This window comes from Neolamprologus brichardi, chromosome 7 (assembly GCF_056152115.1).
Source record: "Neolamprologus brichardi isolate AB-2024 chromosome 7, ASM5615211v1, whole genome shotgun sequence".
Classification (NCBI taxonomy): Eukaryota; Metazoa; Chordata; class Actinopteri; order Cichliformes; family Cichlidae; genus Neolamprologus; species Neolamprologus brichardi.
The window spans coordinates 45,665,631-45,690,980 of record NC_142110.1 but is presented as its reverse complement, the minus strand read 5'-3'; the positions used below and the strand labels follow the sequence as shown (position 1 = coordinate 45,690,980).

At 41.2% G+C, this 25,350-nt stretch overlaps 2 protein-coding genes across 2 annotated transcripts in view; one reads left to right on the top strand and one right to left on the bottom strand.

Annotated features, from left to right (window-relative positions):
• Positions 1-7,324: 7,324 nt before the first annotated feature.
• On the top strand, positions 7,325-14,575 carry gdnfa (glial cell derived neurotrophic factor a). Its single transcript, XM_006788904.3, has 3 exons — positions 7,325-8,081; positions 8,930-9,163; positions 11,765-14,575. The coding sequence occupies exons 2-3, from the start codon at positions 8,956-8,958 to the stop codon at positions 12,328-12,330; spliced, it is 774 nt and encodes a 257-aa protein (XP_006788967.1). The 5' UTR covers positions 7,325-8,081; positions 8,930-8,955; the 3' UTR covers positions 12,331-14,575.
• A 1,918-nt stretch (positions 14,576-16,493) lies between these two features.
• The window catches only part of wdr70 (WD repeat domain 70), a 47,677-nt gene continuing 38,820 nt past the window's right edge, over positions 16,494-25,350 (bottom strand). The window contains exons 14-18 of the mRNA XM_006788903.3: positions 24,652-24,752; positions 24,382-24,461; positions 21,065-21,181; positions 18,784-18,946; positions 16,494-17,225 (exon numbers count right to left, since the gene is read on the bottom strand). Coding sequence (XP_006788966.2) covers positions 17,141-17,225; positions 18,784-18,946; positions 21,065-21,181; positions 24,382-24,461; positions 24,652-24,752 — 546 coding nt within the window. The 3' untranslated portion in view covers positions 16,494-17,140. The remainder of the gene's footprint in view (positions 17,226-18,783; positions 18,947-21,064; positions 21,182-24,381; positions 24,462-24,651; positions 24,753-25,350) is intronic.

Below are 25,350 nucleotides of genomic sequence, written 5' to 3'. Positions count from 1 at the left end.
TGAGACATCCTTGCTGCCCCATATGTTTGCACATATGGCAGATCGTACAATACATAATACACACAGTTCTTTCTCCTTTCTGCATTTGTAGCAAAGACAGCTGAATGCAGATGCTCCTGGCGAGTTTCATTGGTTTGGGTCCTAGCCAAGAAGTGCATCTATGTACCCCATCTGTCCAGCCTTGACTCGCAGAAAAAAATAGAGTAGGTGGTTAAAGATTTGTGGGATGCAGTGTTGTAAATGCTTACACATCAACAACTTTCACTGCTCTCTGCTGCACTCTAAGGACCTAGACTTAATTGTTTATGTCATGGCTCAATAAATTCCCTCTTACTGGATTCTTGTGTGGCCGTGGCCAGACTATTTAGCTGAATATTTAGCTATAAAAATAAAAAAAAAGGTCTAACAGGACATGCGGGTTTTTAAATGGCTCCTCATTTAGTAACTGTGTCTGAGAGATTTAACCTTCCTTACTTCCTCCCTTCTATTTATAACCGTGTCATAGGCCTGCTTGCACTTTGATAGTACCAAGTGATCTCATTTACACACACACATACACACTCATGCTAGCACATATTTTTGCATGCATACAATCTATCTGTGAACGATGCCAACAAATACTCGTACAATGTTTGAGCAATGAGTGAAACAGATGGAAATACTGCGCTGAGTGTCACAAAGGCTGGGTATTTGGCGGGGGGCCATATCAGAATTGTAGCATGTCCTAATGGATAAGCTAAAAGCCATGCGAATCCCTCCATATCTGCCCTGACTACCTGCTCCCTGTCTCTCTGTCTCTGTGCCAAGGGTGACCGGGCCTCTGTGCCCGCTGACAGATAAGCTTACTCTGGCAGATAACTGGCACTTCTGCACACTACATTCGGAATACAGATCAACACAAGAGCCCGAAGTACAACGATATCCAGTCTGAGCTAATGTGCAAGGGGCAGCGACAGTAAAAGGGAACATAAGAAATTTGTACTCTTGCAGTAATGAATTGCAGAAAGTTCTGTTACAAATCAGATTTTTCTGCACAAACACGGAATTCAAACGCAAGCTAAAGTTGGTCATTTTGGTCACCTACTCTGCAGCCTGTCTTTCTTAAACACGTTGTTTGTTTCAGGGTATATTTCCCTGCTTGCTGTGCATCAATAAAAAAAAAGGGGGAAAAAAGCTGTAATTCAGTCTCTGGGGTAGCTGCCAAATACTGATGTTCAACCTGGCAAAGTGTTCTCATGAACCCAATAATAAATTTCATCTGTCAAACATGCACTAAAAACATAAATTTGTCTAAAACACAGTGAGTCAGGCGCTATTTTAACGTTATTTGTTTTAACTTCATGCTTGTAATGATCAGTGTTAAACACCCTTCTTCTCATTTTTTTTATTATTCACATTAATTTAAGGGAGATATTTATCATTAGAGTTTATCAACAGTTTGACATAATATTTCAAACTACCAGACACCCATGAAGAGTTTTCTAGGCTAGTATGCAGTTTGGACACTTAATCCTTCTTTTAATCTGCAGAAGTGAAAAGAAGTGACTCGTGAATGCTGTTCTTCTAGGCAGAGCTGCAAAAAAAAGCCCTTAAAGAAAAATATTAAGATGTGCTAAAGAGCAGATTTTTGCACAGAGGAAGAGCTGCCCTGGTGTTTAATGGGCATTATGTAATGGAGGTATCCACTGAGGACTTGTCACAGGTCTGTAGAGAAGATATTGTATCTGTCTTCTTGCTGAGTTGTGCTTAATGATCCTCCATTTGCTTAAGCAAAGTAGAAAAGCGCAGTCCACTTACCACTTGTTGTTGAATCATGAACTCTGACCTTAACTAATGGTGACAAATATGCAAACGACTAAGAAATCAGGAAGGGAGCAAACCGCTTTTCACAACACTGTACGTACAGTATACCTGCCATAGATTGTGAGGTTAAAAAACCTAAATGCAGACTCAGGGCTCTAAGTGAAAACAGGAGAGCTTTATTTTAAAGATGATAGCTCCAGTCCAAAAACAGCAACAAGCAAAGGGGAATCCAAATATTAGTTTTCCAAAAACCAGCAGACTGGTAAGAGACTGCAGACCAGCAGACAAGCTGACAGAGGCTACAATGAAGATAGAACTTTTTATACACATGAGGGCAATCAGGGAATCAGGCACAAGAGGGTAACAAGACACTAGTGTAGACAATAAGAACAATCAGACAGGGTAGGAAGAAAAAGGAAACACCAGAGACACATAAATATCAAAGTAAAGCATGACATGAACAATTACTGAATTCTAAAACTATAAACAGTAACTAGAACTAAAAGACATCCAGTACTAACGTCTCTGGAAACTGACTAAATCAAACAGAGCACCTGAAAATAAGAAAACCAAAACACCAAAAGAAACAAAGGAATCCTGAAGAGAAACTCAGGAATCTGCTACATGCACAAAGCTCCAGGATCATGACAATACCTGTTCATTACAGTGCACCTTGTGTACCTGTTACATTCCTCTGAAAAAGAGTTGAGCATTCAATGATTTTGATCTGTTTTTGCTCCAACCCCAAAAAAAGAGTTCCTGCTGCTTTTTCTGGAAAACACCAGAGCACTGATATTGTCATATTTTATTCCCATAACTCTTATTTTGAAGTTATGAACCATGGCAAATCTAATTATGCTCTCTTGGTACTAAATAGTCTAAGGTTCATTTCTCAAACTAAGCCTTACATTGACAAAGGTCAAATACTGACCTCATCGTGAATATATTAGGGTGGATCAAACAAAGCACTAACCTGCTGCCTAAAGTAAATCCTTAAATGAGACTGTTAACTGAGTAAAATGTGTTTAACTGTTTTGTCCCAGTGCACTATGCATTTTAATTATTTAGAAGTTTAGTTGGAAACAGAGCCACAGGTATCCCATTTTGGCTGCATGAGGCACGCAACAATGGCTCATAAAGTCAAGAGGCAGAAAACATGAACAGGACTATGAACAGGTTGCAAGTTGTTTGACATTTCCTTTTTTTTTCAATAATTTCAGCCATTTAAATCTAATAAGTCATCGGTGGATACAGATGACGAGAAGACAGGATACGGAAAGACAGAAAGAAAAGCCGATTAGCCACATGTGACATTTGTTTCATATTATTATTATTATTATTATTTTACAGTTTGTCGCTAAACTGAAGCAGACGCCGTGATGTGGTTTTGTTTATGTGAGCTTTGTTAGATGCTCTTATAAACTCTGTGGGGAGTCGTGGGTATTTTCCATCTGAGGTCCCGTCGAGTGCGGCGCGGAGACGTGACATCAAACATTAATGCGCTCATTCTGTCGGTGTCACAAATAATGAAAGAGGCTTTTCTGTGTGAGTGACGACGCTCTTCCTCACACCCCATGTGGTGGTGATTCGTTGAGCTTACTCACGTTTCGTCTCCTAACAAATTAATATTTATTATAGTCACTGAGGCATTCAGCTCGGGGGATTTTTGACACCCAACAGACAGCGCAGCACTCTCACATAAAGGAACTCTCTAAGATGGGTCTATTTTCAGTGACCATTATCTTCACAGCTCTGTCTGTGTGAGGCAGAGGAGGGTCACAGAGGACTCCTTTGGTGACATGAGTGACAATATCAATAAACAATACAGTCTCTGTCTGTCATATCTCTGAGTAGGCCGTGTCCTACACTAGCCTGCAATGTAACACGCAGTGACGTGTAAAAGTATCTCCTAAGAGATCTGCTGCATACACCAAGTGTGTGGCAGGAAGCACAGCATACGTCACAGTGCCGGACACATCAGGGCGCTCATGTTGAAGACTATCTTTGCATTAATACAGTCGTGGTAAAGAGAAGGTGTGGCCTCTGTCAGTTTTAGGATCTTACATATCAGGAAATCTTAAATTTAGGTCAACTGAACCCGACTTGAACAACAACACATGGCTTTTTTCGGTTGTCATTATTTCACAAAAAGTACTCAAAAATGCAGAAAGTGTGTCAAAAACACCCCAATCAGGGTCACTAATTGTTTTCTGTTTGACTTTATCAGTCACTCACATCATTGTGGAGCAATTTTGGCCTATTCTACTTCACGGGATTGCTTCAGATCATTGAGGTTTGCAGGTATTTGTTTATGCAAAGCTCTCTGCCACAAAGGTCCTGCAGCATTTCAGTCGGCTTGAGGTCTGAACTTTATCTGGGCCATTGTGTCACCTTGACTCTTTTCTATTTCAGACTATTATAGTATTGTTGCTGTGCTTTGGATCATTGTCCTGTTTTATGAACCCACTTTCAGCCATATACCAAGGACTTCATGGCTGTTTTGAGGACTGCAAGGGTCCCCGGTCCTGTGGCTGCAAAACAAGCCCACATCATCACCCGTCCACTATTGTGCTTGACAGTTAATCTGAGGTGTTTGTGCTGATATGCTGTGTTTGGTTTTTGCCAAATGTGACACTGTACATTATGTCCAAACATCTCCACTGTGGGCTCATCAGTCTTGTTCCAGAAGATGCAAATTTATAAAGTTCCAAAACTTTTGTTTTTATAGAGGTGCTCACACTTGCTGATGATCAGTTAATCAAATGCATTTGATTAGCAGCACATGGATGACACTTGACACTTGCCCTCCTCATTCCTATGGAAGTAGTAAAGGTCGACTTAATTTTTCACACAGTGCTTGTGCATTTTGGCTTGATTGCTGTTAAATAAATAATGACATGGTGTTACACGGCATGTGTCGTACTTCCTACTGATATAGAAACATTAGAAATGAGAATGTACTTAATTTAATGATGACTGTAAGCTAGTGGTTTTAATGTCCTAAGTGACCATTTTTAATGTTGTTGAAATATATTTTCTAGCTGACACCATGTTGATAAATCATTTGGTGTATAGTATAAAATCTCCATCTCAGTTTCCCGTTACATGTGATGACATCTGCACCATTTCTTGTTCTGTTCGACCAGTAATCAAACAGATGGGTATTATATCTTATTATATTATATTTTTGCTTGTGGACAGTAGACTTTGTCGTCCTGACCTATCTCTCTCTCTCTAACCCTTTTAGGCATACGTAACTGACCGAAACTAATGATTAAATATGGACTTAATAAATGCTCATAAAAATTATACACAGAGGTTGAATAATCTGCTCTGTCAGTTTCAACTCAAAAAAATGCAGTTGAATAATTTTTCCATGCAATGCGAACTCCACAAAGAAAGACTCTCTGCTGCCTGTGACCTTCCTGCTGTGAGGGGCAAGTGCTAACCATGCACCATGACGCCGGCCATGCAGCCACCCACTGTGTGGAGTTTGCATGTTCTCCCTGTGCTTGAATGGGGTATCTCCGGGTACTTCGGCTTGCTCCCACAATCCAAAGACATGCATGTTAGGATAACTGGTGACTCTGTGTGTATCGCTCTAATGTGCTAGCCCTGCGATAGACTGGCAACCTGTCGAGGCTGTACACCAACTACCTGTGACAGCTGGGATAGGCTCCAGCATCCCTCACTCCAACCCTTAATTGGTTAAGTGGTTAAGAGGATGGATGGATGGATGGCTGACTCAATTTTTAAGGTATAAGTGGACCCTGTACATGCATGTAGTAGTAGTTGTAGTAGTTGTAGGCAGTGTAGTAGCCATTTGTAAGGGTGTGGTAGATAAATAAAAAAAGATCAAAACATGTAATTAATCTAATAATCATATGTTATTCAGTAATTGCTTTTCTAACAAATATGAGATAATATGTAGTGTAATTGTTTTTTCCCCCAACTTCCTTCCCTAAACTGAACGTGCATGTCTAGCAAGTGGCTCGGCTTTTAGGTGACTCAGTCTTTTATTGTAATCTGCTCAAAGCGAGTTCACATTACATCCGTACATTTGAGCCTGTTTACATAAGCACCGACTGTCTCTCATTCATTTTCTACACCTGCTTGTTCCTGTTTTGATCAGTGTGAACAATTAGGCAAGAAAACATCACAGAGTGACATTTTTTTGACAGTTTGATTTTTTCCATTGACCTTAAAAAAAAATGTTATTCAGTTTTATTTCACAGATGAGCAGAGATGTGTGATTGTGTTACATTGTCAAATGTGAACATAAGCATCAGCCAGCATGGAAAGCTTAAATATGGAGTCTTAAAGTATGTTTGGAATTTCTTCATTTGTGGCCCATGTGTTCCTTTATGCAGAAAAAAAGCCATTTTTGAAGAGATCATAACATTAAAACATTAAAGAACCACACGTGAGAGACTTGCCCTTGTATAAAATAATTAAGAGCTCCAATATGACTCACTATAAAACTGTAAACAAAAATAACATGTGAATTGAGAAGATTGTATGATGACAAATGAACCGTTCGCAGCTGTCATTTAATACAATGAAACCATGTGAGAACATGACAGAGAGGAATCCATACAATGAAGACTTGGCTCAGTACCATACAGACACTTTAGAATTGGGCAGGGCGCACAGAAATGCTTGAAAGAAAGCATGTATCAACAAGATGTTTCAGACCAGGAGCAAACAAATATGAGCCTTAATACCTCTGAGAAGCAGACAGGTCAGCGTGGATTCGAAGTGACAGCGCTAGAATTTCTTCCCTTTGTTGAACAGCCATTAGCAGCATTTCACGTGTTAAATTAAAACCAGAGCGCTTCTTGGAAGTGTGTTTAGCTGCATTTGGAGCGGATCTCTCCTGGCGCACGAACACAAAATTACTTTAATTCTTGAAGGGCTGGGTTACTGGTGGAATTCAGTTTTGCGTTAGATAAAAGGCAAGTGAAGCTTGTAAATCATGAGAGGAGATGGAAAGGCTTTCTCGGGTGCCATATCTTAAATAGTACAGCGTCCTTTCTTTGTGGTCTGCGTGGTGTTGGCCTGAGCTCACCTGGATATAAAACCGCGTATTGAATGACAAAATGCTCCAATTTGTTAACCTGTGAATGTAATTTCTGTGTAACAAGTTTTGAAGTTTGAGAAATTGCGAATAGGTGCATGGGCTGCTGGTATTCACAATTTAGTTCTAGTAAATAACAAGTGAGATAGTAACCTCACATTTGAGACGTGCTGTAGCCGTGAGACGGAACTTGACGCCGAGGCGCACAGAGTGAGGAGATCAGGTTAGAAACATGGATCGCAACAGAACATCTCCAAATCGCATTCCGCTTACTGAAATCTAACCCGGGGACATCAGGATGTGTGACATAATCCCCAAGACATCTGAAAACCGCGCTCCTCCAAACACGGCTCCAGGGGTGGTTTGGAGAGATATGTGGACCACTGTTTGCTCTTGCAGGGATCTATAAAAGAGGGGCGGACACCAACTGCCCCCAAACGTCAGAGCGCACTTAACTATAAATCTCTCCAAACTGCTCTCTGCGCCCGGCGCGTTGTTATGCGCAAACATCTGTCGTGCCTCAGTCCAATATGAAGACAATGCGTGTGGACACCCTTCGAGGTTCATAGACACCAGCTGACCTGGAGAATATGGAGAATAAATACCGCCGGGCTTCTTGTTTACATTGACGAGATTTGTATAAAATGTTGGCGATTGTGACATTTTAACGCAGTTTCTGGATATGAGAGGTTCTTGACTGTTATATCAAAAGTCGGACTACACGATCGGGCACTCTGGCAAACATATTGCGCACTTTTTAGCGCCGTGCTCGTGTGCTGGAGACACTGATGTCTTCATTGGACTCCTTTCAGTTGGAGATGGTGGCTCTCTCTCGGATTTCCAACGTGGAAACGTAGCATCCAATTAATCAGCGGCAGCAACTGTACCCCAAGGCGCAGTGGCACTTGGTCCGCTCTGTTCAGCACCTACCTTTGGACTCTGAAGTGTGAAAAGGCGCGTGGATGGTCGGTGTGCTGAGTCCGAATATGAAAAACATAGCTGGTGCGTTACTGCAGCCTTTTTTCTCCCGCTTGGACACAAACTGAAATTGAACTCGCTTGAAGGACATTTTCGTGCTGGGGTTGTTGAAATGATTCACGCAGCGGAATCAGCTGGGAACATCAAATGAGTGCCGTTTTCTGTTTGGATTTTTACCACTAAAAGTCGAGCTAGTTTCAGGTCTGCATGGGCCATATTTAAGGTAAGTAAGTCTTTTTTTTATTTTCTCATTTCAGAGTGTCACACCAAATACTGCCTATAGTTTCGGATTGTCTGTGCGCATTTAGATAAAAAACAAATAGTGACAGTGAACGACGGGACTTTCACACGTATAAAGACAGTAGAACTTTTGTATTGTATGTCTGAGCCAGTATTTATCTATGCATAACTGTTTAGTTTTGCTGCAGACTCAACATGCCATTAGACAGAGTCACGTAAGCTTTGGGGTTCGCCATCTGGCCAACTCACACTACTATTTAGGCAATCGTTGCCAAAATGCTTCGATGCGTGCTTTAAGCAGCGCATTTTTTTCCCTGTGAGGCGCACCCTCCCAGTCTCTCACAAGTAGTAAGAGCTTGGCTGATTTTAACGCAGCGTGAATAAATACAACCAATCTGCCATCAGTAGCTTTCTATTTAATCACGTATTTAAAATAGTACTTTTACGCACAGATTTGCGCATTCTTGCATTTTTATTTTTAGCTTTCATTTGTGGTCTTTTGTGGATTCTTGCTCTTTTAAGGTACAATATGCTCATTTATTTTGTTTTAAAAAATGTGAATCAACATTTTCTGGCAGCTTCACTCTGATATTCACGTTCACGGCACATGCACAGAAAAAAAACTGAGGATCAAAGCTGCTTGACATGATGACACAGTTATTAATAAAGAATGAGTCAGGGTAGGTCTGGCCACAACAGTAGTGTTTCAAACACTTTGCTGACTTCATTACAAACTAGAGGAGGCTCACATTCACTCTGCCCATTTTTATGCCCATCAGTTTTTTTTTTTAATTTAAAATAAAATATTATCTTGTTTTGTTTTGTTTGCAGCTTTCTTCATAGGAACTGAGTCTAAGATGAAGTTATGGGATGTTTTGGCCATGTGTTTGTTGCTCCTGAGCTCTGTTGCTACAAGGCCTCTCTACCAAAACACTCAGCCAGCCAAGAGGACTTATTTCCCCAGCAGCTATAGTGATTCTGTGCCCTTGCCTTCTTTGGAGGACGAAGCGCCATCGTTTGAGCGTGAAGACCACCAACTGCAGGAGATCTCAAAGGAGAATCAGTGTAAGTATGTTTTTGTAAGATGTGTAGTCTGTCTTGAATTTGTAATTATGGCTGTATGGGTGTCACATAAGAGATGTACTGTTTGTCCAAGGTAATGTCAATGTAATAATATGCAATTAACCATTATATAATCCAGGCATATTACCCCATTGATTTGATGCATATGTAATTTTGGTCTTCCTTGACTAATTACACTTGGGAAACAGCACACGCAGTGATAAGCGAGGCAATATGCTGAGCCCACAGTGGAGAGTCCCATATTGATAAGGCTGTCAGACAGGCAAGTTATCAGATGGAAGATCTTAATTTGCGTTTTATTGGCACTTTGGGTTGCATCATACGGATGTCAAAACAATCCAGCAGGAAGAATAAGAGTGTGAACAGCTCCAATCCCAAACATGGGGTCATTTTCAACACTACCCCCTTCTCCCTTTGTTTATATTCACCTCTGCCTCTCTGCGGTTTAGAGACCCGTAACCTTTACCCATCTGCCAAAGCTCAGAAATTATGGTGTGGTTTAGAGAACAGGGGCCAGGTCATGAGGATTTTCGACAGACAACACCGGAAAGTTTGAAGCACCAACTGAGAGTTCTGTGTTTATGCTCATTTTAACAGCGACAGTGGGCAGGAATTTATTTTGTTTGGATCAACGTGACACTGTAACATCTTCACGCAGACGTGAAACACGGCCAAGAACTAGATAAGGAATGGAACATTCGGACAAGTGTTTGTCCTGCCACCTCATATTTTGTTTGGGCCGGGGTTACATCACTGATCTGCTGTGCAACCCAAGTACATTAACTATGCTCAGATACTGTAAGCAACCATTGAAATCCAAAGAGGGAATGGGTCTTTTTGGTTTGTAAAGATAAAAAGCTTATTTCTTTTTCATTTAAGTTCTAAAAGCTGCAGACACCAGAAAATCAGCGGTTAGATCTGATCTTATTGTTGTGTTCAGTGATTTTTAAAAAGCAAACTTCTTAACTGTTAACTCTGTAAAACTCCAGCAAGGTTTGCACAGTGAATCCCCCCATTTGTTGCTGCTAGTCTAGTCGATTAGCAGGTGTAAACTGTAGCCACCCTGCCTGTCATCTGAGATGCTGGGGTTTGTCTAAATCAAAGGGTAGGTGTGTCTAAACAGATTGGCCCTAGCTCACCTGATATATTAGATTTGTGGCTCAACAGGCTCTGAAGCTCAGGCAGATCAGATGGCCTGCGCTCTGCCAGACAAATAGGTAAAAGAGGAGCGATAGGAGATACTGCAGTTTAAAGGCTGTTACACACCACACTACCTGCCAGACATCACACGCTGCCGGCCTAACCTCTTGGTGACACACCCACGCTGACTTGAGCTCTTCATTTGAGAGCAATATGTCTTCATTATCTTTATGCACACTTCACTGTTTCTGGAGCTGCAGGCACTCAACTAGGAGAGACGTTACTCTGTAATAGAATCAACATGTAACAGTGCAGCATCCAAGCCTTTCAGTCAGTCCTCATCACTCCTCGCAGCAGATGGCAGAGAGCTGTGCTGGTGCATGTTTTCAGTTTTGAGCAGACTGCAATCTGCCTCATCTGAATGAGTCAAAGCATATGATTTCCTCTTATTCGGCCTTTGAAGTCTAGGCGTTCTAAAATTACATCCATCCGAGATTTAAATGCATCTCTCTAGGTGGTGTAATTGTCCTGTGCCTACTGTATCAATACAGTCGGTTCCTGTGTGAAAGCCTGCTGGATTAACTTAAGCTGTAGAGTTAACCTTTAACGACTCAGGGTTGCATGGCAGCGGGGTAACCGCATTATTTATCCGAGGTCAAGTCTGCATTTGCATGCCTATATTTTTTTCCTCCCATCTCTGACTGAAAAAAACCTGAAAATGAAATTGACAACAACCTCTGACCTTCAGCCTCCAACTCATCACACAGCAGCCATCATGGAAGAGGTTAAAACAGGGCACCTGTAAACCTACGTCTGAACTGCTCTGGACTGGGCTGCTCTGCATTCCTCCACTCAAGACTTCTTCTTGAGCGTCTGAGCAGCACATTTGCCAGTATTTCTGTGCATTGTCTAAAAAACAGTCTACATTCGGATAGTGTTGTGTTATTTTTTCACATCTGAAAATTCGAATATTGTGCTTCCTGCACATAGTTAGATGACAATAGAGATACTATTTTCATATGTCTATTACTATTTAGGGCTAATGCCTGAACAGTTTGTTGGCAAGCACCTTTTTGGAGGTGCCAGCAGGCAAAGTTTGGATTGGACTGTCTCATTCTAAAATGATGAGATTGTAAGTAAGATAATGTCTTACTTACAGTAAATGTGCGCATGTCTGTGTGTGTGTGTCTTTTTGTTAGTTGTGCAATGTTTTAAATGTCATGTACTATCACTGTGGTTGATGTGTTCCTATTCCCACAACGATCTATCAAATTTTATCTTATCTGCTCATGCAGTCTTTCAAAACAGTAAATTATTAATTACAATATAGTTGATGATCGTAGAGCTGACATGTCAGAAAACTGTTTAGTGTCAGTGGGAGCCTGGATATGAGCTTTTTAAAAGCAGCTTTATAAGCAGATCTCTCCTTTCTGTATCTTCCAGATGACATTGGAGGTCCCTATCCAGATCAGTTTGATGACGTAATGGATTTTATTGAGGCTACCATTGGCAGACTCCGGAGATCTTCGGAAACCAGCGGCGGTTCCAGGGGAAAGAAGGAGCAGAGAAAGAGAGGAGTGGCAAACACAGGAGGCGCGAGAGAGGAGGGGAGAGGACACGGCGACAGGAGGCGGAATAGGGGCCGAGGGGGGAGTAGAAATGGCAAAAGAGGACGAGGTGAGAAAGGGAAGGAGAAAGAGAGTATATCTGTGCAGACGCGGGGGTGCTTGCTAAAGGAAGTCCACCTCAATGTGACGGATTTGGGACTGGGCTACCAGACTAAAGAGGAGCTGATCTTCCGGTACTGTAGCGGCCCCTGTATTGAGGCAGAGACCAACTACGACAAGATCCTGAACAACCTCACGCACAACAAAAAGCTGGACAAGGATACACCCTCTCGCACCTGCTGCCGGCCGATCGCGTTTGACGACGACCTGTCTTTTCTGGACGACAATGTGGTGTATCACACGCTGAAGAAGCATTCTGCCCGGAAGTGTGGGTGTGTTTAAAGAAGTCACATGAGCGGCATGTAGCAGACTAAGGATATCCTTTACAAGCTCGTGCTGGAGAGGGACATGTGTACACAAGGTCAAATTGGGAGTGTTTGTCTCCTTTTTGTTGTTGTTGTTTTTGTCAGTAGTCATCAAAGGAGGAGCAGGTAGGTGTACTGAGACCGCCTGAAAGACACTGGAACAGCCGCTTGAAAGGAAACTGTGCGTTTATCCGATACTCGACTGTTCAAACACGTGCAAAACAAAATGTATCAGGTGTGCACCAGTTTGCAGAAGATTAAATACTGTTACACTTTCAGATTTGCCAACTGTGCTATCTAAAAAGGGTGAGAGTAGAAGAAACATCAGTTGTTTTGTTTTTTCCACAGCTGGCTCTTTAGACTGTAGATGAATCCAGAGATTTGTCGAGCTTCAGTTGCAATCGAAACACTTCCAGCCTGAATGTTGGCATTTACATTCAGAGCCAAGGAACCCCATCGGAGTTAAGCAAAGACTTTTTTTCTTCTTTTTTTGTGCAACACATCTACATAAAACCCAACCTATATGCATACATATAGTATATACGTGTGTCAGAGGTATATTTATTAAGATGGAATTAACTTATTGTTATTTATTTCAATCCATTTTATTAAAAAAAATGTCTTTTTTTTATTTATTTAAAGCTTTGTTTGTCCTGGATAATGCCAAAGTAGAGCATTTTCTCAAGTAAAACCATGCAAGCTGACTCAGACCTGTTAAAACACTCCCACGATCCCAAAGCTTATTTATGTCACTTAGATTCCAGGCTTTCTCAAGCAGATCCAAATGATCATTGTTAGCCGTTAAGGAAAGATAGAGAAGCAGAGGAGGGGACCAATAGAAGATTTCTTTTTTTTTTAAAATAGAGCTGATCTGTTGTTGCATTTTGAGTAGTTCACCTCGTTATCGCTAATGTGACCACACTAAGACAGGGAGAAGACGTCACCCGGGTACAGCCTCCCATTCAAAGCATCCTTTAAGAACACTATGTTTACGCGGAAGCAAATAATTCTTTGCTGCTGTTTGTTTGTAAAGTGTGTGTGTTGTTTTTTTAAAATCAACAATCCAGGACAGACTCGGCGTCACTCCAGCCATAAGCCATAACGACTTTTAATTTCAATCTGCAGTCGACACGAGAGCGGTGTGGTCTCGCGAGGATCTGCAGGTGCCTTTGACGATCCATCCTTTGAGTCACACAGTACAGAAGCTGCTATTTCTGCCTGTCAGCGCGCGTTACCTGAAACCTCGCCCTGGCCTCGCACCAAATCTGAGCAAAAGGCTTTGCAGCGATAACCGTCCCAGTAGGCTTTAAAGTTCACGGGGCTGGCCGTGTTTCTGTCTGAGCTGTGACAGACAGGTCTTTTTTTTTTTATCCTCAAAGGGGATTTGAAAGTGATCCTCTAACATGAGTCTTAACCAAATATCCCCACCGGCAAAGGCAGTTTAAGGAAGATCTAGCTGCTGTAGTGGATGTCATCACACAACTGATATGAATATTTCAAAGGACTCAACAAAGGAGTATGTTTTGGAATTACTGAGCAAATGATTGGTCGGCTCAGTGGGTTTTTTCGGTGTAATAACCCGTCCAGCCACCTGTCCCCAAAGTTTAGGAAGAAATATACATTAAGGAAAGGAGACTCTTTAAAAAGCACAGTTGTTTGCCCTGTTAAGGGGGTAGTTTTAAGTGGAACAAAGAGAGCCCTCGAGTAGGTCTTGATGTTAACACGGATTAGGGACCAAGGTATCTGTGCCCACCCATCAGCAAGCAGGCCAGCTTTACTGTGTAATCCCCCCACACAGAACAAATCCAATGCATCAAGCTGAATTTAGGCCAAATGCTACACAGACAGGGAAAAAAGTCTAGCTTTTATCACAGCATACCTCATCAGTTGGATCATCTTCCCCTTTAACAACTGATTCGTGCATAAGCCTTCCCAGATGGGAATGTGGAGGCTTCCCAGAAGCCTCCAGAGCACCTCGCTACTCTTCCACACCATACATTAAAGAGTGTGAACTGCAGCCACTCGTCTCATCGGTGATTAGTACCCCGGTTTTGATGCAAAAGTGTAAAGATGCGAAGGAATCCTCAGTGTTAATTTTAGAAGAAAAGGACTACATTTGTTATCACTCCGCTATCACCTCTGTGGAAAAGAAAAAACAAACTGCCATGTCGTCTCACTTGTTGTGTGTTACAGAACCAAAGCTCTGGGCAAACTTTATTTTTGTACAATATTCATTTTATAACTTTTTACAGAATTAAACTTGTTTCTATTAAATGAAAATGTCTCCTGGTATTGTGCCATGTACGACAATGATCCACCGGTGGCAGATGGTTCTAATTTGCAGGGTAATGTTCACGCAGGCATCAAGCAAAATTGAGGGTGAAAAATTTGGGTTAAATGGGGGGAAATGCGAGGATGGTTTGAGAGATGGCCTCCGCAGTGTGGCATCCCCCTTCTGCTCTGAATTCTTGAACGGGAGCCCTGGAGTCGTACAGTAAACAAAAGCCAGCAGAAAAGTGCCACCGACTGTATATCAAGCTGCTCCAGTCTGTTTCCATTGTGCAGAGAAGATATGTAAATGGCAATGAGAAGGTGGCAGAGGTACAGATAGTGAGTCATGACACAGACGCAAGGAGTGCACACAATGTATACCTGATGGCACCTTCTAATCCCTTTGCTCGGCCTGGTTAATGTGAACCTAAATTGACAACTGGTTAGTTGCTGTTTAACAAATCTGAAGGTCACCTCTTTACCTCTAAGTGCAGAAAAGAGGTTGTCTTCAGTCTCATTGCTTAAGCAGAAAGATGCTCCAATGAAAACGAGGTCTGTGAAATATTTGAATTGACCAGGAATATAAATAGAGATTCATCCCCCCAGATATTCACTAATGGTACTGTAATTAAAAACATGTTTGAATTTGAGAGCGAGTTTAGTCTTTTATAGGCCTATAAAAGGTTCTACCTTTAGACCTACACAGAGCTTCTCCTTTTCACGTGCCAGACACTTTTTCACACAGTGACGGACTGATCCACCGTCCCACTTGAATCAAACTGCAATCACTCCCCACCTCCCGCTGCTGGCTGAGGACTCTGCTATTGAAGAGCTTGACGTCAGCCTCTCCCCACGAAGCCAGTATCCTCTCTAGATGCTTTTAAATACATCACTCACTGTTTCAGTCCACCCATGTTTCTTCAGTTTCATTTCATGGCCACAGGATGCTTGCCAGGACACACAGAGACATTTTATTTGTCTTCTTATAATTTTAGTTAGGACACATTGCTCTACATATATAGCCCCTTCTAAGCCGCTTGGTAAAAAGATGAACCAAAAGTCAGATCTGGATAAAACAGATGTAGTATTAGTTTACAGTTTTTGACATTCACTCATTCATTTTATTATCCAATTCAGGGTCTTAGAGGTTGGGGCTGAAGTCTATCCCAGCTGCCATAGGTTGCGAGGCTGGGCACACCGTGGACAGCTCACGTATTGCGGGGCTCCTGTTTGTCATTATGCAGGCTAATCTTGTTACAAACTAGATACATTTGAAAGCCAGTGCGTTGTAGGCAGGCGATGCATTCCAGAGAGATGCACAGTACACAGAACACAAACATGGCTTTCATTAACTCTGTATGTTGTGGTTTCTCTCTGTCAGTTGAAGGATTTTAGACACTACCCAGGTCAATCAAAGGATTGCTTAAGAAAAGAAAAAGGTATGAATGCACAGGGAAACAGGACCTCCATGAAACACAATGAAATTAAGGAATCCGACTGTAGAAGTTCATCATTCACCTTGAGAACAGCTGTTTGAGAAAGACTCAGCTCAGCGCTGGAAATGAAATGTGTACGTGGGATGCATACCGAGTAAACTTCCATATACTGTGTTTAACATGTGGTTGGATACTGCTGAAATTTACCTTTTCAACATAACGATGGTTTACATAATAAACATTGCTGTACTTGCAATTATGTTTTTTGTAAGAAACCAGTGAAAACAGGTTTGGGGTTTTTTGGTTTTTAAAGCATAAGACTGTGTGCTGTGTATTTTACATCCACAGCCGCACAGAAAAGGTATCTGGCAAAGATCTCCCTTTAATCAGCTCTTAAAACCATTTCACTTTGGATAAAATGTACAATTTGACATTTGGATGCAAGTCTTTTATTAAGGTGTTAGCGGGATTGAGGGTGTAAAAAAAAATTTAATTAAAATAAACAGATGATTTGATAAAGTTTTGTCACAACCCACCAAAAAAGTACATCTGTAGAAACATTAAACCCTTTAAAACGTCTCAAAGTAAATTTGGATGGATTTTTTTTGTACTTCTTAGTAATTTACTTTGTACAAAGTGGCAAACTGTTCTTCGTAATGACAAACAGCTCTAGACCGCAAAATCTGGAGCCGATTTACGAGGCATTAGCAAACGCTGGAGATGTGGGGTGAAAGGACAATAGAAGCGATGAAAATAAAGTACATACAATCTAAACAGACGTAAAAAGCCACGTTTTTCCACTGTTTATGAAGTTTATGAATTGCAGTGAGAGGAACATAAGCCTAAAGAAAATTATATTTATGATAAAATCCTTTCTGATTTATGGGTTTCCCCTTAACACAGAAGAGTGCACATAAATACACATAAAGGCTTCACAGCGTTGTCAGGGGGGCATATACTGTACCAATTTAGGAATATAATTGATGCTCCTTTGCTAAGTTCTCAACAATAATTCTGTCTTGCGACTAATTGCCCACCCTGTCAGCTGTCCTGTATAAAATGAACTGACACTGAAGTCTCTCAGATTTTGCGTTTCTTCCATTCTGGCTCTTGGTCGGGCTCCTCATCCTCTGATTCCTCTGCAAACACGGGCTCTGGCTGGGTCCTAAAGGGATTAACAAAGAGAAATGATTTAACTGCTTCTTTAAATGTCTTCAGAGCAAAACAATGAAACGTATGAACAAAGAAAATCAGCAGAGCAAATGAGAAGTAATGGAGAAAGTTACATTTTTAGTGCACTGGAGTAAAATTTTATTCTATATAGAATAAACATGGCTTACTGAAATTTAGGCCGTAAACTGAAACTTTCCAGATGAAAAGTTTCACAACACTAAAACATTAAACTAACCTGAAATGTTTTGAATGACTTTTAAAGCAGAGTCTATTTAGCAACTGTCACCCCTGTGATCTGTTGGCCAGAGTCTCTTCAAGTTTATGATTATGACAAATGACTAACTGATCGTGTCAGCGCACATGATTTAAAAAAAATAAAATAAAAAATAACTCCTGTGACGACTTTGGCTCGTTGAGTACCTGGAACGTCAGCCTTTGTGACTTTTTAGTAAAAATTTCTTCTGTGTTCTAAGAAATGAAGGTAAAGTCGTGCAAAAAATGTCCAAAAAACTGAAACATTCATGCACAAAGTGTACAACTATCTTCGCAGACTGCCATAAAAAAAGGCACTGGCATGTCGTTGTGCACCCCTGAGCAACAAGACAAGTTTATCACGGCCAACACGGCAGCTTTATTAAGTAGCATCCAGACTGCGCAGGTGTGTGAAGATAAATACACACAGTTGGAGGGTTTTTGCAGTTTACCTCAGAGAATAATCTAAAATTCTTAGACCAAAGAACACTCTGACAAGAATGAAAATAAAAGTTTATTTGAAGGTGATCATCAGATTTAAAAAATACACATGAATGTCTGGTGACGTTGGAACCAGGTAGATTTTCTCCTAAAACATAATTCCATTAAATGCTGTCAGATTTCTGATTATTCCCATTTTGTTTTAAACAATGTGCTTTACTTTCAAAAACAAGAACATTTTAAGTTACACTGAGCTATGGTGTGTGCATACTATTGAGTCATTTTTTTCTTTGTTGTTGTGTATTTTAATGCAAAAGCTCTTCACTCTGAGTGCTTGTTTTTGTACCTTTCAAATAAACGTGCATAATTGCAACAAAAAAAAATCTACAGCTCTAAGCATTAACTGAATGTTTAAACCCACAGAAAGCTGTTACGGTGAAAAGTAGCCCACTGTGTGAGCAGCCAGGCTAACGTACTTCATCTGATTTACCTACTACACTGTGTATCACTAGGATACTAAATTTAACTCGAGCTTGTTTGCCTGCAGTCTGAAAGACAGACTGTTTGATTTGGCTCAGATTTGTTCCACGCTTACATAGCTGTCGGATCCTGATAGCGATCTAAAACTGTCTGTTGCTCTCTGCTCTGCAGTTTCGAGTGCGTGAAACAGTACAGCTTTTTAAACATTTATGTGTCACACCGGTAAGAAGAAACCTACCTGTGTGACACCTCGCAGTACCAAAAAGCAGACACACTCATCTTACACTGTCTGATAATGAGAGAGGGTGGGTGGGTGAGCAGGACAGAAACCGTCACATGGACACAGTGTGTGAATTATTCATGCATTTTTCTCTTACTCTGTGTATGCTGGAGCAATCCAATAAGGGTTCTCTGATGCTTCCTTGGCATGACGCAGGATGGCCTCTCGCGGGTTACTGTCGTCCGTTTTATCTAATGCGATGTTCTTCACAATGAATGACGACAACGTGCCGCCGTGAGCTGCGACTCTGCCTCCTCGGCCTGTCAGTGCACACAGTTAGTGGATTAGATCCAGCTGAGACTCATAGACATACAAAACTACGTGTAAATTACTGAAACTGTACATCTTCTAAGAGTTCAGCGAATCCTAATCATCAGTAAAGTGTTACTTTGAATAGTTGGCAGTAAATCAGCATGTCCGTGCAAACGCAGCAATCCACCTCAACCAAAACCAGTCTCTAGGCCCGTGTTACTGGGGCCTCATTCACTTAACCCCACCTTAATAGACAGGAACATGAGCTGACATCATCATAATGGGCAAACAGCAGATGTAAGGCTATGATGAGTGTCCTTTTGTCACCAGTGGATATTAGACCTCTTAACTAGCTAATGAGCTGAAGTTCTGAAAACCGGGATTTTACATTTTTCAACTTTGGCGACTTCCCACTGCGTCACAGGAACATCCCAGACGTGTGAGATTTATTTACTCATATTGATGTACTACATATTAATCTATAGTACAATATGAGATGTTGGAAAGTGATGAAATTTGTGGGTTAGGTAATTAATTTTTGGCATCAGTGGGAAAAAACACGTAACCTTTCTCGATACTTAAATTCATGTGATCTGGGAGGAAACTAGACTTCCAAACCTCCACTTAGCTTTGTTTTCAGGTTTAAGAAAATCTAGTTTGTGACATGAGGCTTTAAGAGAGAGGATGTTCCAGTTGGCTGTTTAAAAATATAGATGTGACTCTCTTACTACTTTAAAACATAATGGGAACATTACGCTTTCTTCAATTATCGGGTTGTCACATATTTAATTTTTAGTCCCTCCACAAAGCAGCGCATACAAGCTCGGCTCTTTGCTGCAGCATCCGTATGCAGTTGGCTGGATTTGACTGCACTTAATGGAACTTTTGGGGGGGAAAACTTCCTGCTTTCCAGAGAGGACATCTTAAAGGATCAAGGATATGATACACACACATGCACGCATACTTAAAACATGTAGGGATTTCCTGCTGAAGCTGGGCCATAGGTTTGTTTGGGGATTGAGAGGCACCTCTTTCCATTGCTTGTAAGCATCCGGCCAACCACCAAATGTTACCTTGCAGTTATCCAAAGTCATTTTTCACAAAAAACAAACAATATAAAGTTCGTCTATAATCTAAAAACCCAGGACCTGCTATCAAACATCCCACCTTTTCATGAAGTGGATCTTCATTTTGATTCGCAGACTGTTCAGTTTAGACTTGTGTCTTTTTCTCAACCTTATTGACACTTTTATTTGTTTCATTTATTTTACATATACACACACACATATATATACATATACATATATATACACACACACACACATATATATGTGTGTGTGTGTGTTTTTTTATTTTATTATTTTTTTCTATTTGCTATCTTTGTGTTTACTATTTATAAGCCTCTATAAGAGTTAAACGACTTATATACTATTTGGTATATATTGAAAAACAATTATTTCCTTGAATCCAAAACATTTGATTGGCCTCATGTGCAGCATAAGGTAGACCTGTTGTGATTGGTCTAAACTTCCAAATGGCTTAAACATGTCTTTTGAACTTAAAAAAAAAAATCCCCACTGTGGAACCATTACATTGTTGCAAAGACATTGTGCTGAGGGATTAAGTGAAAAAACAGTGGTAGTGAAGAGACGGTGAGCCAGCTGGATACTGTGATACAGGAAACACTGTCTGGCCCTTTGCCATATTGAAACACGGCTCACAACGGTACCTATTATTATTTTTAGGTGTAGTATTTTGTAGAAGTGTGTTAAAAGGCGTCTTTAAAAAACACGAGGCAAGAGTAAATCTCTGAGAGACTGTTACAGCTCGACATCAGCTGGATTGCATAATACCGAGCATATCAACAATTACGGGTTTGCACATCTGCCTTGCACCAAATCTTGTAAGTGTCCAGTTACGAACAGGACTCACATCCAAAACAAAAACAGCCGCTGAATGGCAGCCAAACCTGATTAATCTAATCTTGTTTAACATCACTTTTTATATCACCTTTGGTCCTTTCGTTTTCTTCTTGTTCACTTAACTTTTTGGTTTTTGCATTACTAATTTTAAAAACAGACAACAACAACAAAAAAAAGAAAAAAAAGAAGAAAAGAGCATGTTACCTGGTCCAGACACCGGAGGCTCGGGTTTGTGGGATTTCTTTGGATCAAGTCTGTCCTTCTCCAGCTGTTTGCGTGTACTGCGCTGTCGGGCCTCTCTGAACATGGGTAAGGCATGAGCTGGAGAAACACAGAGTAAACAAGGACAATCAGTTGCTTAGGTAACTAAGACCAACACAACACTGCCACACTAATAAGCAGTCAAGGCACCGAGGAAATTGTCCTTAAAAAGTACAGACAGAAATAGAAACAGAAAGAAAATGAACACATTTCACGATTTCACCTACTGCACTGTTGGCATTAGATACATACTTAGATACTAGCATACATGCAAAAACAGGCACTTGCACACAAATTATTTCCTTAGATCTAAAATCTACTTTATCGCCAAACCAGCATATCAGCTGTTCTCTGAGCCAGGATAATGTTGAATATACAGGTTTTTCATGTCGCCTATGTTAACTGATAAAACAATCACCAGAGTTTGTCAAATATCTTCACAGATCTGGAGAACACAGTGTGCAAATATGTCACTAGCTGCATTTAAATACATTTTTGGATAGATTTGTGGGGGGGTTTTGGTGAACAAATGGACTCAGAAGGACACCAGGTGCACAGATGGTGACCACATGTTCAACTTTACTGACTTACACGCTTGATTTTTGAGCTAAATACAAATGTCTGACATCATTAGTTATGTACAAGTCCATATAGAGGCTTCACAAATTTCAAGCAATGAGCTAGATGAGTGCATTGTGCAGCAAAACAACCTCCTATTCCAAAAAGTACTCAGGTTATAATTGTTTATTTTATTTGGTTTGGTGCGCTTTCTTCTGAAATTGAACATTATCTACAAGGACGACCCTCAAGAATTTTGACCACTTATATTTCATAAACAAGGCCCCAGGTGACCCCCAGCAGCGTCCCACCTATTGTGTTCTTCTTCTGCTGTAATGCACACCAGCATATTCAATACAAGTTTCAATTCAGACAATCACTCTACTGCTTTTCACACCTTTGTGCACACCATCACAACAAGGGCCTCCAGTACTTAAACTCATGAGTGCATGAGTGAACTGGTGCCCTCAAAAGTGTGTGTGTGTGTGTGTGTGTGTGTGTGTGTGTGTGTGTGTGTGTGTGTGTGTGTGTGAACAAGCCAGTTTGTGTTAGAAAGTGTGTATGCTTTGCTCTTATCCTCAGGGGTTACAAGGTGACACTCTAGTAAAGAGTTAGATAAAGTGATTTTCCATTCGGGAGTCCCATCAGTGTTAATTCTTCTGCGCCATGCTACATTAAGCAAAAAGGTTACTGTTAACAGATTCCCTCGCTTTTCTCAATGGGCCATCACTTGCTTCCTGTGCCTTCTAATTTTCCAATGCCAGGGCATCAAGTGCGTCACTCACCACTTTTGGCAGTCAAATGCCTGTCTACTTCACACCCTGTTGGCATGGCAATGAAATCACATGATGCATTTGAAAAGGTAGCCCAAACAATAAATGGCATTTGAATGGGGTCCTAGAAGCCAATCAGCGACGCCGAGTCGGCAGCTGTCACAGTCCTCTAGGTCTATGACTTCAGTCTGGGGCCACAGGAGTGAGAGGCACGCACCCAACAGATGACAACCTCGTGTGTTGGTGATATGACAGCATGACAGGTAGTGTTTGTGTGTGTGGTTAGACCAGCAGCGGATCACGCCAGCGGGGGTGGGAGAGGAGGTTGTCCCTAGCGTGATCCTGCATAACAGAAGACCACATGGCCATCGCGTGGCACAGTGTCCCTCCGGTTTTATATTCAATACTCCACACCCAACTCCATCTGCTAATGAACACCCTGAACACTCACTAATTCCTCACAAAGCCTCCACCCGTCATGAGATAAAGCGTGTCTGAATATTTGTGTATGCGTGTGTGTCTGAGAGGGAGACAGAAAGAGAAGCCAGAGCGGATGTAGGATGTAAACCAGGACTGGCATTTTAGTTCTCTCTGTCTGAAAAGAAACATGCTCTGCTTGTCCCGTCACATTTCGAAGATGGTTGGTATTGTTTTGGTGATACTTCTTTTGTCCTGTTTAAATCCCACTGCCTTACTGTATGAAGCAGATTAGCAGATCGTCTGTGACTTGAGGTTGACATGATAAAAGCGGTATAAACTCACTGGCCACTTCGCTACTTACATCTCCTCAACTGCTCATTAACGCAAATATCTAATCAGCTGAGTATTTCAGAAACTACTGATCTACTATATTTTTTCCCACTACGATTTCTAGGGTTTACAGATAATGGTCTGAAAAAAAAAAAAAAAGATTGAGTGAGCACCAGTTCTCTGGGTCAAAATGCTTTGTTGATGTCAGAGGTGGAAGAGACTGATCAGACCACTTCAAGCTGATAGGAAGGAAACAATAACCCCAATAAGCACTTCTTACAACCAAGGTATACAGAAGAGCATCCCTGAACACACAATCGAGCCTTGAAGCAGTACAAGACCACAGTGTGAGCTCTGCCAGCTAGGAAACCGAGGCCACAATGCACAAAGGCTCATCACAATTAGACAACAGAGTATTGGAGAAATGTTGCTGGTCTGATGAGTCTTGATTTATGCTCTGAAACTCAGATAACCAACAAGAAAGCATGGATCCATCCTGCCTGGTATCAAAGGCTCAGGCTGGTGGTGGTACAATGGTAAGGGCGATATTACCTTGGAAAATTTTAGGTCCCTTAGTCACGATTGTGCATCGTTTAAATGCAACACCCTACCTCAGTATTTTTGCTGACTATGTCGATCCTTTTATGACCACAGTGTACCCATCATCTGCTGGCTGGCTGCTTCCAGCCGGATAACACACCGTGTCACAAACCTCAAATCAGCTCAGATTGTTTCTTGAACATCTGAGTTCACTGCACTCAAATGGCCTCCACAGTCTTCATATCTCAATTCAACAAAGCACCTTTAGAATGTGATGCAACGAGAGATTCACATCATCCACGTGCAGCCGATAAATCTGCAGCCACTGTGCGATGCTGTCATGCCAATATGGACCAAAATCTCTGAGGAATGCTTCCAACACCTTGTTGAATACGTCACGAAGAATTCAACTCAGTACCCACCCAGTACTTAATAAAGTGGCCGATGAACATTTATGATTTGCATTAAAAGGTGAGTGGACAAGCCCATCCAAGGTGTACCCTGGATGGGATAGACTCCAGCTCAACTGTGACCCAGAATTGGACAAGCAGAAGCACATGGATGGATGGTGAAAATTAATAACACACACATTATTATTTGGAAAATGTGTTTTCTACACTTGTGTGTAGAGAAACTTACGTGTGATGATGTAGTCTTGTGTAAGAGCCTCTGCATGTTTCTCTTTGCGCTTACTCTTCACTACGCACAGCTTAGCCCCCCTGGAAAGAGTTATACATGGTGCTATTTAAAAATATAGAATAAGTTTATGATCCTGTGCGCTCCAGATTTATGGTTAGAAATATCAGAATTACTTGTTATTTAAATAAGTCTCATCTGAGAATTTCACAACATACTTCAGATAAGACAAAAGTGAGAGATTTATCTGTAAAAGGTCTAAACCGAACATACCTGTGACTTTTAACGGGGTCATAATACACCTTAACCAGCCCATTTCCAGTTCCCACCATTATCTGGTTAAGTTTGGGGTGCCACAGGCAGCGGACAACACTCTGAAATACAAGCAAAAAGAGACAAAAACAAAATAATTCACTTAAGCACTTTTCTACAGTAACCCAAGGCTGTATGTGTGAGGAGGTTATACTTTCAAACAGAGATCTGCATCAGTTTAGGTGCCAGATTTACAGGCACATTTTTGCTCCTCAGCTAACAAAGGTAACAATCCTATTTTATTGTCCTGAGTATTGTGAGTGTGTGTGACCCAGGTTGGTTGTGATACAGAGGGGATCAGTCCCAGCGTGCTCTGCTGCTCTAGTTGACTATATTTGGTTGTTGGGATGAGGCCTGGATCCCTCAGTCTGTGTGTGACAGATGGCCCAGTGCCAATACGCAAATGTGACCACATTTATCCAGAGGTTTGGTTGTGTGTGTGTGTCTGAGAGAGAGAAAGAAAAATACAGACAAAACAGGGGCAGAGTAAGAAATGTAGTCATAATGCCGAAGACTCTGTTCATTCTGTGATATGCAAGTTATAGCAGAGAAATCGAAACCCCCTGCAGTTGTCTCTGCTTTCTTTGCACACGTTATTAGATCATCACAGCCTTCGGTGGTTAATTCTGGGCTATTGTTAACACACACTTTATCTGTGGA

Bases quoted from the DNA above. Each gene is read 5' to 3' on its own strand.
- gdnfa (XM_006788904.3), top strand. From the start codon at position 8,956: ATGAAGTTATGGGATGTTTTGGCCATGTGTTTGTTGCTCCTGAGCTCT. The intron at 9,164-11,764 runs GTAAGTATGTTT...TGTATCTTCCAG, and splicing joins GATCTCAAAGGAGAATCAGT to ATGACATTGGAGGTCCCTAT.